Source organism: Salvia hispanica, chromosome 3, assembly GCF_029641045.1.
Source record: "Salvia hispanica isolate PSC_SH4W2 chromosome 3, Shi_PSC_v1, whole genome shotgun sequence".
NCBI lineage: Eukaryota > Viridiplantae > Streptophyta > Magnoliopsida > Lamiales > Lamiaceae > Salvia > Salvia hispanica.
The window spans coordinates 8898772-8911440 of record NC_142694.1 but is presented as its reverse complement, the minus strand read 5'-3'; the positions used below and the strand labels follow the sequence as shown (position 1 = coordinate 8911440).

Here is a 12669-nt window from a genome sequence, read left to right as displayed (position 1 = left end):
AGTTTGGTTTCTTTTTCTTGAGTTATGTTGGCCTCGTATTTAGAAACTTTATTTTCTATTTTTTTCTTGGTTGTTGCAACTGTCGAGGAAATAATATATTTTTGCCATTTATGTACAAGAGTAGAAATTAGTTTGTTTGTGTTTTCTATTTATGAGCTATTCAATTATGCAACAATCCTACATTTAAAAACTAACTTTTGAAATAACAATCAAGGCCCAAAGTAATGCGAATTTACTGGGCTTGGGCTATAAATTGCCTAACCCAACCAACTAAGTACTACACTTTTTACGGATGAGATTTGATCATTTGATACTACCATTAATTTTTTTGGTAGTACTAACTAAACAAAGTTACTTACTTTTTCTAACTATGTCCTTGAAAAAATAATTTTTTTTTAAATGACGCATATTTTAATATACAATAAATAAATTAATACACAATAAATAAAGCAGGATAGGAGAATTTTAACACAAAATTATATATATAAGGAACGTAAACATTTTCGTTTGGTTGGAACTACTATGATATGATCCTCACGTACATTTAGGTGGCTTCGATTGTCATGACTAATTATCATGAGACTATCTATCTAGGATTAAGTTGTAAGATTATTTTAGTTGGAGGGGGAAGAGTGGAGACTATGACTAGTTATCATGAGACCATCCATCTAAGATTAAGTTGAGAGGGTCAATCATATGAACCAAACATGATACATATTTAATCATGAGATTTGGTCTTGTCAACCGAACACCCCCTTAATAGTACTCTCTTTGTCTTTCTTTTTCATATTTATTTTGGACAAATAATAATAAATAGTTAACGTGAAGAGAAATTAAAGTAAAAGAGGTAATAATATAGAAGAAACTCTTCACTATCTTGTTCTCTCTTACTTTACATTTTTTCCACTTTAACTATTTATAATAATTTTTTCAAAATAAATGCAAAAAATTATATCATCTTAGCTTGGACGGAGGAAGTGTGTGTTTATAAAGCTAAGTTAAAATAAAAACTTATTATCGTGACTTCGTAAGAATATATGAGAAAAATTGCATTCAATATATAAAGTAATCTATACATATATAAAAAGGCGAGTTTTGGGTCATTTTTGAAAATTTATGAATTATGAGTATAGATTTGAATATTAATAAATATAGGGTGTAAAAATGAAAATATTGATGTGAATTTAGTTTTCTAATAATGATAATAATTTATTTATTGTTTAAGCATAATTTAAATATAATAAGTCAATACCGTTACGACTCTATTTAAACAAAGGAGTTACTACCGTTACCAACATAAATTGATATGTTATTATTATAGTAGTACTTATAATTATCAAATTTGGTTGATACTAACATTTTATGTTATAGATTCCAAAAGACTTTTATTGTTTAGGGTGAAAAATACTTCTGATTTTTACCAAATAATATACTATTACCACTACAAAAATGAATTTAGACATTAACTATAACTAAATCACAAATTAATGAGCCAATTATTTTATAAGTGACATAATTGCATGAGCCGTTACATGTTCGTTTCCATTTGAATTCACTAAAAAATTAAATTTCTAATCATAAATGGATGAAATTGAAAGGTTTTAGAATAGCCCCCCAATTCATTTGTTTGGACTATATATATGATTTGATAGTTTATAATTCACGCACTCGATGCTTTATTTTCTGCACAAGTTTTGATTGATTTTAGGTATTCTTCTAAATTTTTCAACGATATTATTTTTGCTTTTAATTTTAATATATATTTATACATTGCTATTGTGGCAAAAGTTCATGTTCCCATCAAACAATTTTCTAATTTAGCATCAAATTTAAATATATGTATTTATACTATTGTTATTTTTTGTTGAAAGTTCTTATATAGATGGAGGCAATCTGACCGGAGAAGATGACACCGGCAAGGGCGATGAAGTGCTGGAGATTATGACTGGAAAAGGTGAGGCTATTGGAGATAGAGACAAGCGGATAAAAAATGTTGGGATGGATACTGAAATTCCAGAAGAGAAGATGGAGACGAATTTATTCTTAATTAGTAAATTTATTTTATTAATTCTAATTAGTTGGTCATATTATTTACAAATTTTTTTTACTGAATTTACTAAGCAATATGTATTTTTATTTGGTTTCATATATATTTATATAATGAATTTTTATTACATATTTTTATGCTTTAAGATTTCGTATGATGATATTGTTTATAATTTCATAAAATTATTTCACTGTGTAAAATAAGTTGAGGAAAATAGAATGAATCGTGCAACGCACGTAGGTGATACTAGTTGTAATAGTAGTAAACTTAATTGTATTGATTTTTTTTTTTAAATAGTCACATCTAGGATTTGAACTTAGATTTGCATTTAGGGACGACAAATCGTGCGTGTTAGGTCGTTATCGTGTAAACACAATAAGGACACGACCCAATAAGAATAAACATGAACACAACCCGCTAAGAAAATCCCAAACACGAAAACGAACACGATCTGCTACCCTCGAACCCATTAACGACATGAACCCATTAACGACACGAACTATCTTGGGTCAAACACGACACGAACATGACACGACATGATAACGACACTATAACTACACGACCTGATAACACGGTAAGAATATAATAACAACAAGATAACAACTACTCATGATTTAAAAATTATAAAACCTTGAATCTGATTAGGAACTTAAAATCTGATTACACAATCTAGTTTGATGAGTGATAAAATCAATAGATTCATACTTCATAACACCAAAATCCAACACGAACACGACACGAAATTTAGTTATTTAAAATAATAGTAAAATTCAATAATTAAAATATAATTTCTTAACGGGTAACACGAACACGACACAAAATTTTCGTGTTCTTACGTGTCGACCATATAAGGACACAAACTCAATAAGCTTTTACCCAAACCCATTAATTTCGCATGGGTTCGTATCGTGTTATCGTATAGTGCCAAAAATTTCCAAACTCTATTTGCATTCATCGAGTAAATGAGTCGCAGTAGATTTTCACTAACTAATAACTGAAACAATTATCACTTTAGATGAAATGAGTTTATCTGAACACTGTAACTAAAATAAGAATGATGACCCATTCTCAATTATTCAATCATATACTCCATCTATCCGTGAAATATTATTCAGTTTTGCTATTTTAGTCTGTCACTTAAAAGTTGTTCACTTTGCTTTTTATTACTTCCTTTGTCCCAACTAAGTTGAGATATTATTTTGGACACGAAGATTAAGAAATTGTATTAAAAAGTATGAGAGAGTAATAAAGTAGGAAAGATAAAGAGATATCAAACTAGGTGATGAAATAAAGTAATAATGATTAGACGTTTTGTTTTTTATTGAAAAGGAGAAATGACTCAATTTTATTGGAACATCCCAAAAAGGAATTTTAAAAGCTGTTATGCGATTGGGGAAGAGATCGGCAGTGATATTTTGGTTACACCTCTGCAGCTGTAGAGAAGGAAGGGGGCTGGCTGGATCTAAGACCAAAATCATAAAATTGCAAATATTTGTAAGACCATATTTGGCCTTTTTGTTAATTTCACTCCTATCATAATAAATGGATTAATGTTTTATGTAAATGTATTCCTATTTGTTAACATTACGGTTAAATAAATTAGTGTCCTGAAGATAATAAAATTTCACTCTTCTTCACTGTTTTTTCTTGTTAACAAATCACGAACAGAGATTTAAACCCAAACTTCACTAATTCGTGATTTCGTTGTAATCGAATCAGAGATTTAGTTTAGTTCAGCAGAAAGAAGAGAAAGAAATCCCTAGATTAGGGTTCAATTTGGGGGAATGGCATCCGAGAAGAAAGCACCGGAGGGCATAGCATTGCTCTCGATTTACGGCGACGAAGATGACGAGATGGAAGAACTCGATGCGGAAGTAGCAAATATTCATCAAGACGGAGTTCCACTGCCGGCGTCGGATGCCGTCGCCGTAAACGATAAAAATAATAGCGATTTCGGCAATGAACATATGCAGCGACAACATGAAGAGAGAGGTCAATTCAACGACTACACTCCTCCAGCATCCGCGACTCCACAAAAAACCCTCTTCTCGCCACAAGAGCTGCTGCAAGCACAGCAGTTTAGTTCGGATTTGAATAATGTTCAGAGCCAAAAGAGTCGACCGACTATTGTGGATTATGGTCATGAAGAGGGTGCGATGTCTCCAGAAGCAGAGGTTTCTTATGTTTATGGCTGATTATTTTTCTCCTTTTTACTTTAGTTTCTGAAATTAGGTCGTTAACACATTATGATTGCAGGAAAGCGAAATTAAGGCGACTGGTCGAGTAATGGATGGGGAGCAACTTCAAAGTAGTGATGGTAAGTGAAAGCTTTTGAGACCTGTCTTCATTCTTGACTGTCTCATGTTGCTTCTGTATTTATCTGATTTGTCTTGCATAAAATTGTTTATAACTCGATGTAAATTCTAAGATTCTGGTGTGGGGGGACAATGAAGTTATAATTCCTAGCAAACTAGAAATCTTCAAACTCATTAACGTATAGAAGGTTTGCACGCTGACAAATCAAATGGTTAAGCTTCCCAAGACTCCATAATAATGCATTAACTGTATCCTTCAGTGTGTTCCTGATAGTCATAAACTCATATTTACACTTCAATCGCCCCACATATAATTCTCTATAATGCATGCCTTCAGCTTTTTAAAATGATAGTCCTCTGCTTTTGGTGTATGACTGTGGAGTTCGAAAACTTAGGTTCCTGTTACATGCAAGCTAAAGAACATTTTATAGCTTATTTTAGGTCTTTGCAAGAGTTGTTACAGTCTTCGCTTCTGCTTTAGGTGAATCACGAGAAAAGATATCTCCAGGTGTGGCTCGGCTTCCAACACCTAGCACTCAAGCTGCTACCCCTCAATCATTGGATCCAGCTGATCAGCCTGAAACAGATACCATGAGTTATGCTACACATGAATCAGAAGCTGCAGGTACTGAGGATGCTGTTATGGTTTCTGTCGAGGAACAAGAGAATGTTGATCCATTGAATAACTTTCTGCCCCCACCTCCCAAGGCCAAATGTTCAGAAGAACTGCAAGTAAGTAGTTCAAAGAAATTTTAAAATTGAACTACTGCTTCATATGAAATGTGACAAAAACAAAGTCTTTTCTTTGTTTTTAAACAATCTTGGTTCACTGTAAACACGGCCATGTTTGTTAAAGCACAAAAATATGAATTTCAAAGTGGCGTAGGCTCTGACATGTTCAAAGTCCTAGATTCTGGAGTGGTCGACTACCCAACTTCATGATTATCTGATGCTCCGCAAGGTCCTGGCTTTGAACATTAGTTAGCTGTTTATTCTGGTAAGGCCTGTATTGCATATGGCTTCGTCACATGTATTAATTAAAGTTACATAAAAAAGATGTTTTTGTATAGTGGACCACGAAAACAAAAAATGTGAATGAGAGAAGCCATAGAATGTCAGAAGCACTCCCGCACGGACACATTGCTGGTGTATTTCTTTATAGTCTAAAGGTTATTTGAAATGTTCCTTAGAGATTTTTTTGATTCTCTGTTCCACACTTGTGTATATACTTTTTGCAATAGAGTATTGCTGCTGTCAGTGCAGACATATAGGCAGAAGAAGGGGCGTGAGATTAATAAATCAATATATTAATGTGTTTTATGTTCTCACATTTTGGTGTGTCAATCTAGAACATACTATTTTTAATTTCATGCTACAGAATCTTTTATTTTATGCTTCTCACTTAATTGTCTAAACTTTTCTTTCTGATTTGTTGTTTCAGGAGAAGATTTGTAGGTTTCTTGCTCTAAAGAAGACTACTGGAAGATGCTTTAATGCAGAGGTGCGGAATAGAAAGGAATATCGAAATCCTGATTTCCTGCTGCATGCTGTGACATACCAAGATATCGACCAGATAGGATCCTGTTTCCGTAAAGATGTATTTGACCCTCATGGATATGACAAAAGCGACTTCTATGATGAAATAGGTTTGATTGCTAGTCTCCTGAATTTAGCTTACATGTATTCCTAATGTTAGCTGTCATGAAAATTTAGAATCTTTATGATATTTTCCAACAAAAATCAGCTATTGTCTAAACAGGGTTTTTGTCACATTGTGTTCGTGGAATCTTAAGCACTTGGGGAAATAAAGAAGTGAAAATGTACTACTCAATACTCATTACCTTATATATTGCAAAAAGCTCATGTAAGTCTATTGCTTGTATGGTTAAGTAAATGAATCCCCATTGACCACACCATTTTACATGGAAGAGGAAGTTGGACGATATCGTGGCTGTTGAGTACAATTTTAGCATTTTAGTAAGTAGATATCGATTTAAACCATGATGATATGTTTGTTTAACAGCTTATATAATTTTCTAGGGTGTCCCTAGAAATCTTGGGGGAAAATATATGAAGTTCAAAACATGAAGTGTTGGATTTGGATCCCGGCTTCCTCTTGCTTGACTTGTGTATTTAGCGTTTCATTTTCTCTATTAGTTAAGTTTGATAGCTATCTGCACCAGCTTTTTTAGGAACTAGTTCTTGTGGATTTTATCTGATACATAGAGTTCTAGATGCATTGCAGGTTTAAACCTGCCAATTTTCCATGGACAATCGGCCTGAATTTTGAATGTTTTAAATGAAACACCTCTGAAAATATGTAGTAGTAAATTATATGCAAGGGGATAGAAGAATAGTCTGATCTGAAAAGTGAAATTGAAGCACACAAAGGAACATTCATAGTGTTAGTTTTAAGCCTGAACGAATTGTTGATTCACTTTTCCGCACCTGTGTTTTTCTTACATTAGAAGTCCAAATATTGAATGCACATTGCTGAGTCAAGTCCCACTGAGATAGGCACATCACTTCCATTTCCTTTTTTCTCCTTCATTCTTCCCCTCACGCAAAAATATGTGTCTGCCACATGAATTCATGTACATGGTGCTTTCTGTGGGAGTCAGGTCTAATTGTTTCTTTTGGATGTTGTTTCCTTTGATCTATGATAAATTTGTTCATGGTTCCTAAGTGCATTAACAAAATCACTTTGTACCATGAGTAATAATTGTAATCTATGATAATAAGTTTGAACAGGCATCTATGTCCTTACTAACTTTGATTGTATGGTTGCTGTTGATTTTATTATATTAATTTTTATTGCTGTTTTTTCTCAGGGAAAACAACCATATTATCTATTCTGATATTCCCCTTTTAATTGTGCCTATTAGAAGTTGACATGAGACGGGAAATGGAAAGGAAAGAGCAAGAAAGGAAAAAAAGTCAGATGCTAGAGTTCACTCCTGGAGGAGTACAGCTGGGGAATGTCCTCCCTACATCAAAAATCAACATACCAACTCCAGGTACCCATCTTACTCCTCAGCATAGTACTCTGTTAAATTCTGCTTGTTGTTTAGATTTTTATTAGCCTGTTTTCTCTAGATTAACTGCTGTTTCTGGTGTAGTAAATGTACCATCTACTACTTCAGACGGGGCTCGGGATAGTAGACAGAAAAAAAAGTCGAAATGGGACAAGGTTTTGTTTTATTGAAAATGATTTGCAGCTCAAAGAGAATTGTGCTCGAGATAATTGATTCAATGTACTTGTTTCAGGTGGATATTGACCAAAAGAGTTTGTTTACTGTCGGAGGGCAAGAAAATCTTTCTGCTGTTGGTGCTCATGCAGCTCTCCTATCTGCTGCTAAAGCTGGTAGTGGATACTCAGCATTCGTGTAAGTTAATCATTCAAGAATTGGGAGTTTTGTTGCTCCTATTACTTTTATATGTTCTCCCTTGCTGACTTAGTATTCTGCTCTAATTTTGGCATTGAGTTTAAGAGTGCGCATATGATCCCTACACTGGCTGATTTCTGTCCAGTTGTGTATTAGGTGCTCGAGTGTTATAAGACATTTATAATGCATTTGCATACTGCAATATTCTGGATTAGTATTTAGGTATTTGAATGATTCAAATTGGTTCGATGACAGGCAACAAAGAAGGAAGGAGGCAGAAGATAGACGATCCAGTGATAGAAAATCGGACAGAAGATAATGAAGCCTGGACATCCAACATTAGCCATGGCTACTAACATGAAGATGGAAGGATTAAACCCTGAAGCCTGGACATCCAACATTAGCCATAGCTACTAACATGAAGATTTCAAGGCCGTATACCATGTTCAGAACGGCCATCGATAAGTTTGAGATAACATTACCAGTATTTTAGTGGCTACACTAATGAATGGACACTAATGAATGGTATATACTCCAACATAGTAAATGCTTGATCATGTATTGTCTTAATTGGGACGATTTTTTGGGCTGGATAGTTCAGTGAGTGTCAGGTATATCTTGGTTTTTAAATTTTCAACGGCTGTTAATTTGTTGAAATTTATTGGCCTGATTTATGTAAATCTTTCAGAGATATTTTATGGGCCTATGCTTTCCGTGTGTTTTGTGTCATAGTGAGTTGTAGTAATATGTAATTGGTTCTATATCTATCTTGTGTCACTATCTGGAGTCAAATGCCATCATTGAATCAAATCAGAAAGGTATAAGGATGACCACTCTCCAACTTTGTTTCTATTGCTAGTGCTTACACTTAAATTTATTTTAACCTTAGTGCACCCTTTCCACAACCCACTGTCAATTAATCTTCATTTTTAAAGCAAAATAAATTTGCTCAATCATCATTTTTCTGCAGCAAGTGTCGTACTACTATGTATAGTTGATAAATTCAATTTTCATAATAACAAAAGTACGAATACCATACGTACTCAAAATCTAAACATGATTGAGAAGTAAAACTGCAAAATCAATGTCTTTTGATGTTTTTTTTACTAGTACTACCATTTTGGGGACCAGGTATCTTCACATTTAAACAATTTTTATTTCTCAAAGTGGTGTACCATTACATTTGGTGGGTCACTTTTGTAAAATGTTTGTTGGGCTTAAAGAGAAGAGACTTAAATGCCATGAATTTCGGCTTCCCTCTCCACCCAAAGTTGGAGAGAGAGATAAAATAGCAGAGGAGCTCGAATATCAAAGCTGTTTTTGTCCTTCCACTGGCAATAGAGACGTTGATATTTTAATTGTAATTTAATCGAAATGAATCTAATTAAATACTGTATTACGTGAATACAATCTTTTCAACTTTTAGCCATGACAAAGTATATTCCATATTTCTGCAAACATTCACCATCTTTTCATCGCAGTATATAATATTCACTCATCAAAAATCATTCTTAAAAAAAGAGAAGTTAGTCACTTTCCGGTTGCTAAATAAATAGAGTTCACCAAATAAAAAAATAGTAGAGTCAGATATGCAGAGTCCAACGGTAACATCTTGTTTTGGCAGTTCCTTGAGGGGCAATATCGGAACATTCACTCTCCAAAAATCAAGAGAATGCTTTACACTCTCTGTAAACCGCCCTACATGTTCATATAAATATTCAAATACATGATTATGGTCCAATCACATTGACTCCCTGTCTCATTTCCTCTCCTCCTGTGTCAACTTTTTCTGCTTTTCTTCATCCTTCCTTTTACTTTTCCCACTGCTTTCTATCTAATTCAGAAACTAAGACTTACTTGCATTAGCTCTCGCTCCTTTTAGAGTGAGTGAAGCTTGAGATAGAGTGAGTGATGGCTACTCCAAAACCAGAGGAAATAAGTCATCCACCAATGGACCAGCTCCAAGGCTTGGAGTATTGCATCGATTCTAATCCTTCTTGGGGTAGGCTCATTCCTTCTCCATCTTGTTCGTTTTGTGGGAGTTAAGCCTCTGATTTTTTTCATTTAATAATACTCTAAACATATGAAAACAGCGGAAGCAATAGCACTTGGATTCCAGCATTATATTTTGGCATTGGGAACGGCTGTCATGATTCCAACCTTTCTTGTACCGTTGATGGGAGGAAACGATGTAAATCCACTCTATTTTATTAACTTAACTAATCATGAAGTTGGCTCAGCTGTGACTGTGAGGAGGTTTCAGGTATTTATGATTTTAGTTTTGTTTTGTGGTTAGGATGATAAAGTGAGGGTGGTTCAAACATTGCTGTTTGTTGGAGGTGTAAACACTCTGCTTCAGTCCCTGTTTGGAACGAGGTTACCAACTGTTATAGGAGGGTCATGGGCATTCATGGTCCCTATAATTTCAATCATCCATGATCCATCTTTGCAGAGAATCACAGACCCTCATGCGGTATGTTCTGCTTTTCTCTTGCATGCTGAGTTTGACACAGTAGAAAGCAGTGTTTTGTGATGGATTAATTTGAAAATTTGCTACCACTTGTAGAGATTTGAGAGTTCAATGAGAGCAATACAAGGTGCATTGATTGTAGCATCGAGTGTGCAGATAATTTTGGGATATAGTCAGCTGTGGGCTATATGTTCCAGGTATGTATATGTTTCAAACTCAGATAAATATGGAACTCTTTTATTTGTGAGTTGAGTTAATTGGAATAAAAATGGTTTCTTGATCAGGTTTTTCAGTCCACTTGGGATGGTTCCAGTTATTTCTCTAGTGGGATTTGGTCTTCTTGATAGAGGCTTTCCAGTGGTATGTGTTTTTATTTTTTGACTATAAATAATGGTAAGTAATTGATGAGCTAACTAAGTGGTTATTCAGGTTGGACGATGTGTAGAAATTGGCATTCCAATGCTGATCTTGTTCATTGCCTTCTCTCAGGTAATGTGAACTAACCAATATCAAGTTTAACTCAAGTAGGTATGATTGGCTAAAATGGCTATGTTTTGGTATGTTGAATAGTACTTGAAGCACTTCCAAACAAGAGATATCCCGGTGTTGGAGCGATTCGGTCTTCTGCTATCGGTGATGGTTATATGGGCTTATGCACATCTCCTAACAGCGAGTGGCGCATACAAGCATCATCACGAGTTGACTCAAATGCATTGCCGCACTGACAAAGCGAACCTCATCTCTTCTGCACCATGGTTAGTTAGTTAGTTTGATGGGATTTCATTTCCACTCTCTATGAATGGAAAACTCATGTAAAGATTGGTTCTTGAATAGGATCAAAATCCCATATCCACTTCAGTGGGGCGCGCCTACATTCGATGCTGGCCATGCTTTTGGAATGATGGCTGCTGTACTAGTCTCCATGATTGAGGTATATCAAAATTCTATTACATTTTTTTTTTTGAAAAGTTAGTAATTTGCACATTGCTCTCAAAGGCCTTTCTCTTGTCTTGTATGTAGTCAACCGGAGCATATAAGGCAGCGTCTCGTTTGGCAAGTGCCACACCACCTCCTGCTCATGTTCTTAGCCGCGGAATCGGCTGGCAGGTCTCTACTCCCTCTCCCTCGCTCTCTCTCCCTCTCTTTCTTCTCCGACATTATGAAACTCACTGATGTATGTATGTATGTATAGGGCATTGGGATTCTGTTGGATGGTATGTTCGGGACCGCTACTGGATCCACAGTTTCTGTGTGAGTGTTTCATTCTGTCTCAATAGTTTTTGCTTATAGGGTTTACTTTCACTGACCTCTCTACATGAAAACAGTGAAAATATTGGTCTTCTTGGAAGCACTAGAGTTGGAAGTCGTCGTGTAATCCAAATTTCGGCTGGTTTCATGATCTTCTTCGCTATTTTAGGTAAGCATTATCATGTCATCAAAATCAACTCCCCAAGTAAGAGATTGATTAGTCTTTTAGTGACATGTTTGAATGCGTGCAGGCAAGTTTGGAGCATTATTTGCATCAATACCTTTCACTATATTTGCAGCTATTTATTGCGTTATGTTCGGCCTTGTTGGTGAGCGTTCTTTCATCTTGTTCCTCCTCTTCATCTTGTTCCATGTAAAAGGTGATTAAATTGTTGATTGGTGGTGCAGCTTCGGTAGGGCTGTCGTTCCTTCAGTTCACGGACATGAACTCGATGAGAAACCTTTTCATAGTTGGGGTGTCTCTCTTCCTTGGACTGTCCATTCCCGAGTACTTCAGAGAATACACGAGTGCTGCTCTTCATAGCCCTGCTCATACCAAGGCTGGATGGGTCAGTTTCACTTTGTTTTCCTTTGTTTCTTCTAATGGAATTGCATCATAACTCATTACTTAATGCAGTTCAATGATCTGCTCAACACCATATTCTTGTCGTCCCCGACTGTGGCCTTCCTCGTCTCTGTGTTCCTCGACAACACACTGGACTACAAGGACAGCGCCAAGGAGCGCGGGATGCCTTGGTGGGCCAAGTTCAGAACCTTCAAAGGAGACTCTCGCAACGAGGAGTTCTACACTCTTCCTTTCAACCTCAACAGATTCTTCCCTCCATCATGATCCCCCCTATCAGTGTTTTGATAGATCACCACCCTCCCCTTGTCTATTATTTTTTCATTTGTTCCAACCATCTCTTTTGGCTTGGGTTATTTATTCCGCGTTAGTTAATCAAATAGCACTAAATTCTATCACCTTCCTCTTCCTGTCATGTGTGTTTTGGAGCAATCAATCAAGCACAAAATTTAACTCTAATATCACTCAAAAAAATCAGCAAATTATTAATATGAATATAAAAACTATTGATGATGATCAACAAAGCAACATTCATGCAACTCATAGATTTTGTTTGTTAAAAAGGCATAATTTACCTGAGATGAAAAATTCCTGAAACGGTCGAGTTCAGTGGGTGAGAG

General features: G+C 35.4%; 2 protein-coding genes across 5 annotated transcripts; both read left to right on the top strand.

Annotated features, from left to right (window-relative positions):
- Positions 1–3655: 3655 nt before the first annotated feature.
- LOC125212456 (uncharacterized) lies at positions 3656–8465 on the top strand. 4 transcript variants are annotated; one of them, XM_089066543.1, is made up of 8 exons: positions 3665–4221; positions 4304–4364; positions 4844–5094; positions 5804–6008; positions 7251–7379; positions 7482–7552; positions 7630–7748; positions 8004–8465. In XM_089066543.1, exons 1-8 carry the CDS (start codon positions 3832–3834, stop codon positions 8065–8067), a joined length of 1290 nt encoding a protein of 429 aa, XP_088922669.1. In that variant the 5' UTR covers positions 3665–3831; the 3' UTR covers positions 8068–8465. The 4 variants fall into 4 exon arrangements, 2 of the variants coding, with proteins under 2 accessions (XP_088922669.1, XP_088922668.1); XM_089066542.1 differs by having other exon boundaries at positions 3666–4221; positions 7248–7379; XR_016136257.1 differs by lacking the exon at positions 7482–7552 and having other exon boundaries at positions 3656–4221; positions 7248–7379; positions 8004–8067.
- A 1020-nt stretch (positions 8466–9485) lies between these two features.
- LOC148930125 (nucleobase-ascorbate transporter 2-like) lies at positions 9486–12447 on the top strand. Its single transcript, XM_089066243.1, has 14 exons — positions 9486–9750; positions 9842–9939; positions 10045–10221; positions 10315–10415; positions 10503–10578; positions 10648–10707; positions 10789–10973; positions 11053–11149; positions 11239–11325; positions 11411–11469; positions 11544–11635; positions 11718–11795; positions 11875–12035; positions 12104–12447. Exons 1-14 carry the CDS (start codon positions 9660–9662, stop codon positions 12314–12316), a joined length of 1575 nt encoding a protein of 524 aa, XP_088922369.1. The 5' UTR covers positions 9486–9659; the 3' UTR covers positions 12317–12447.
- The last annotated feature ends 222 nt before the right edge of the window (positions 12448–12669 follow it).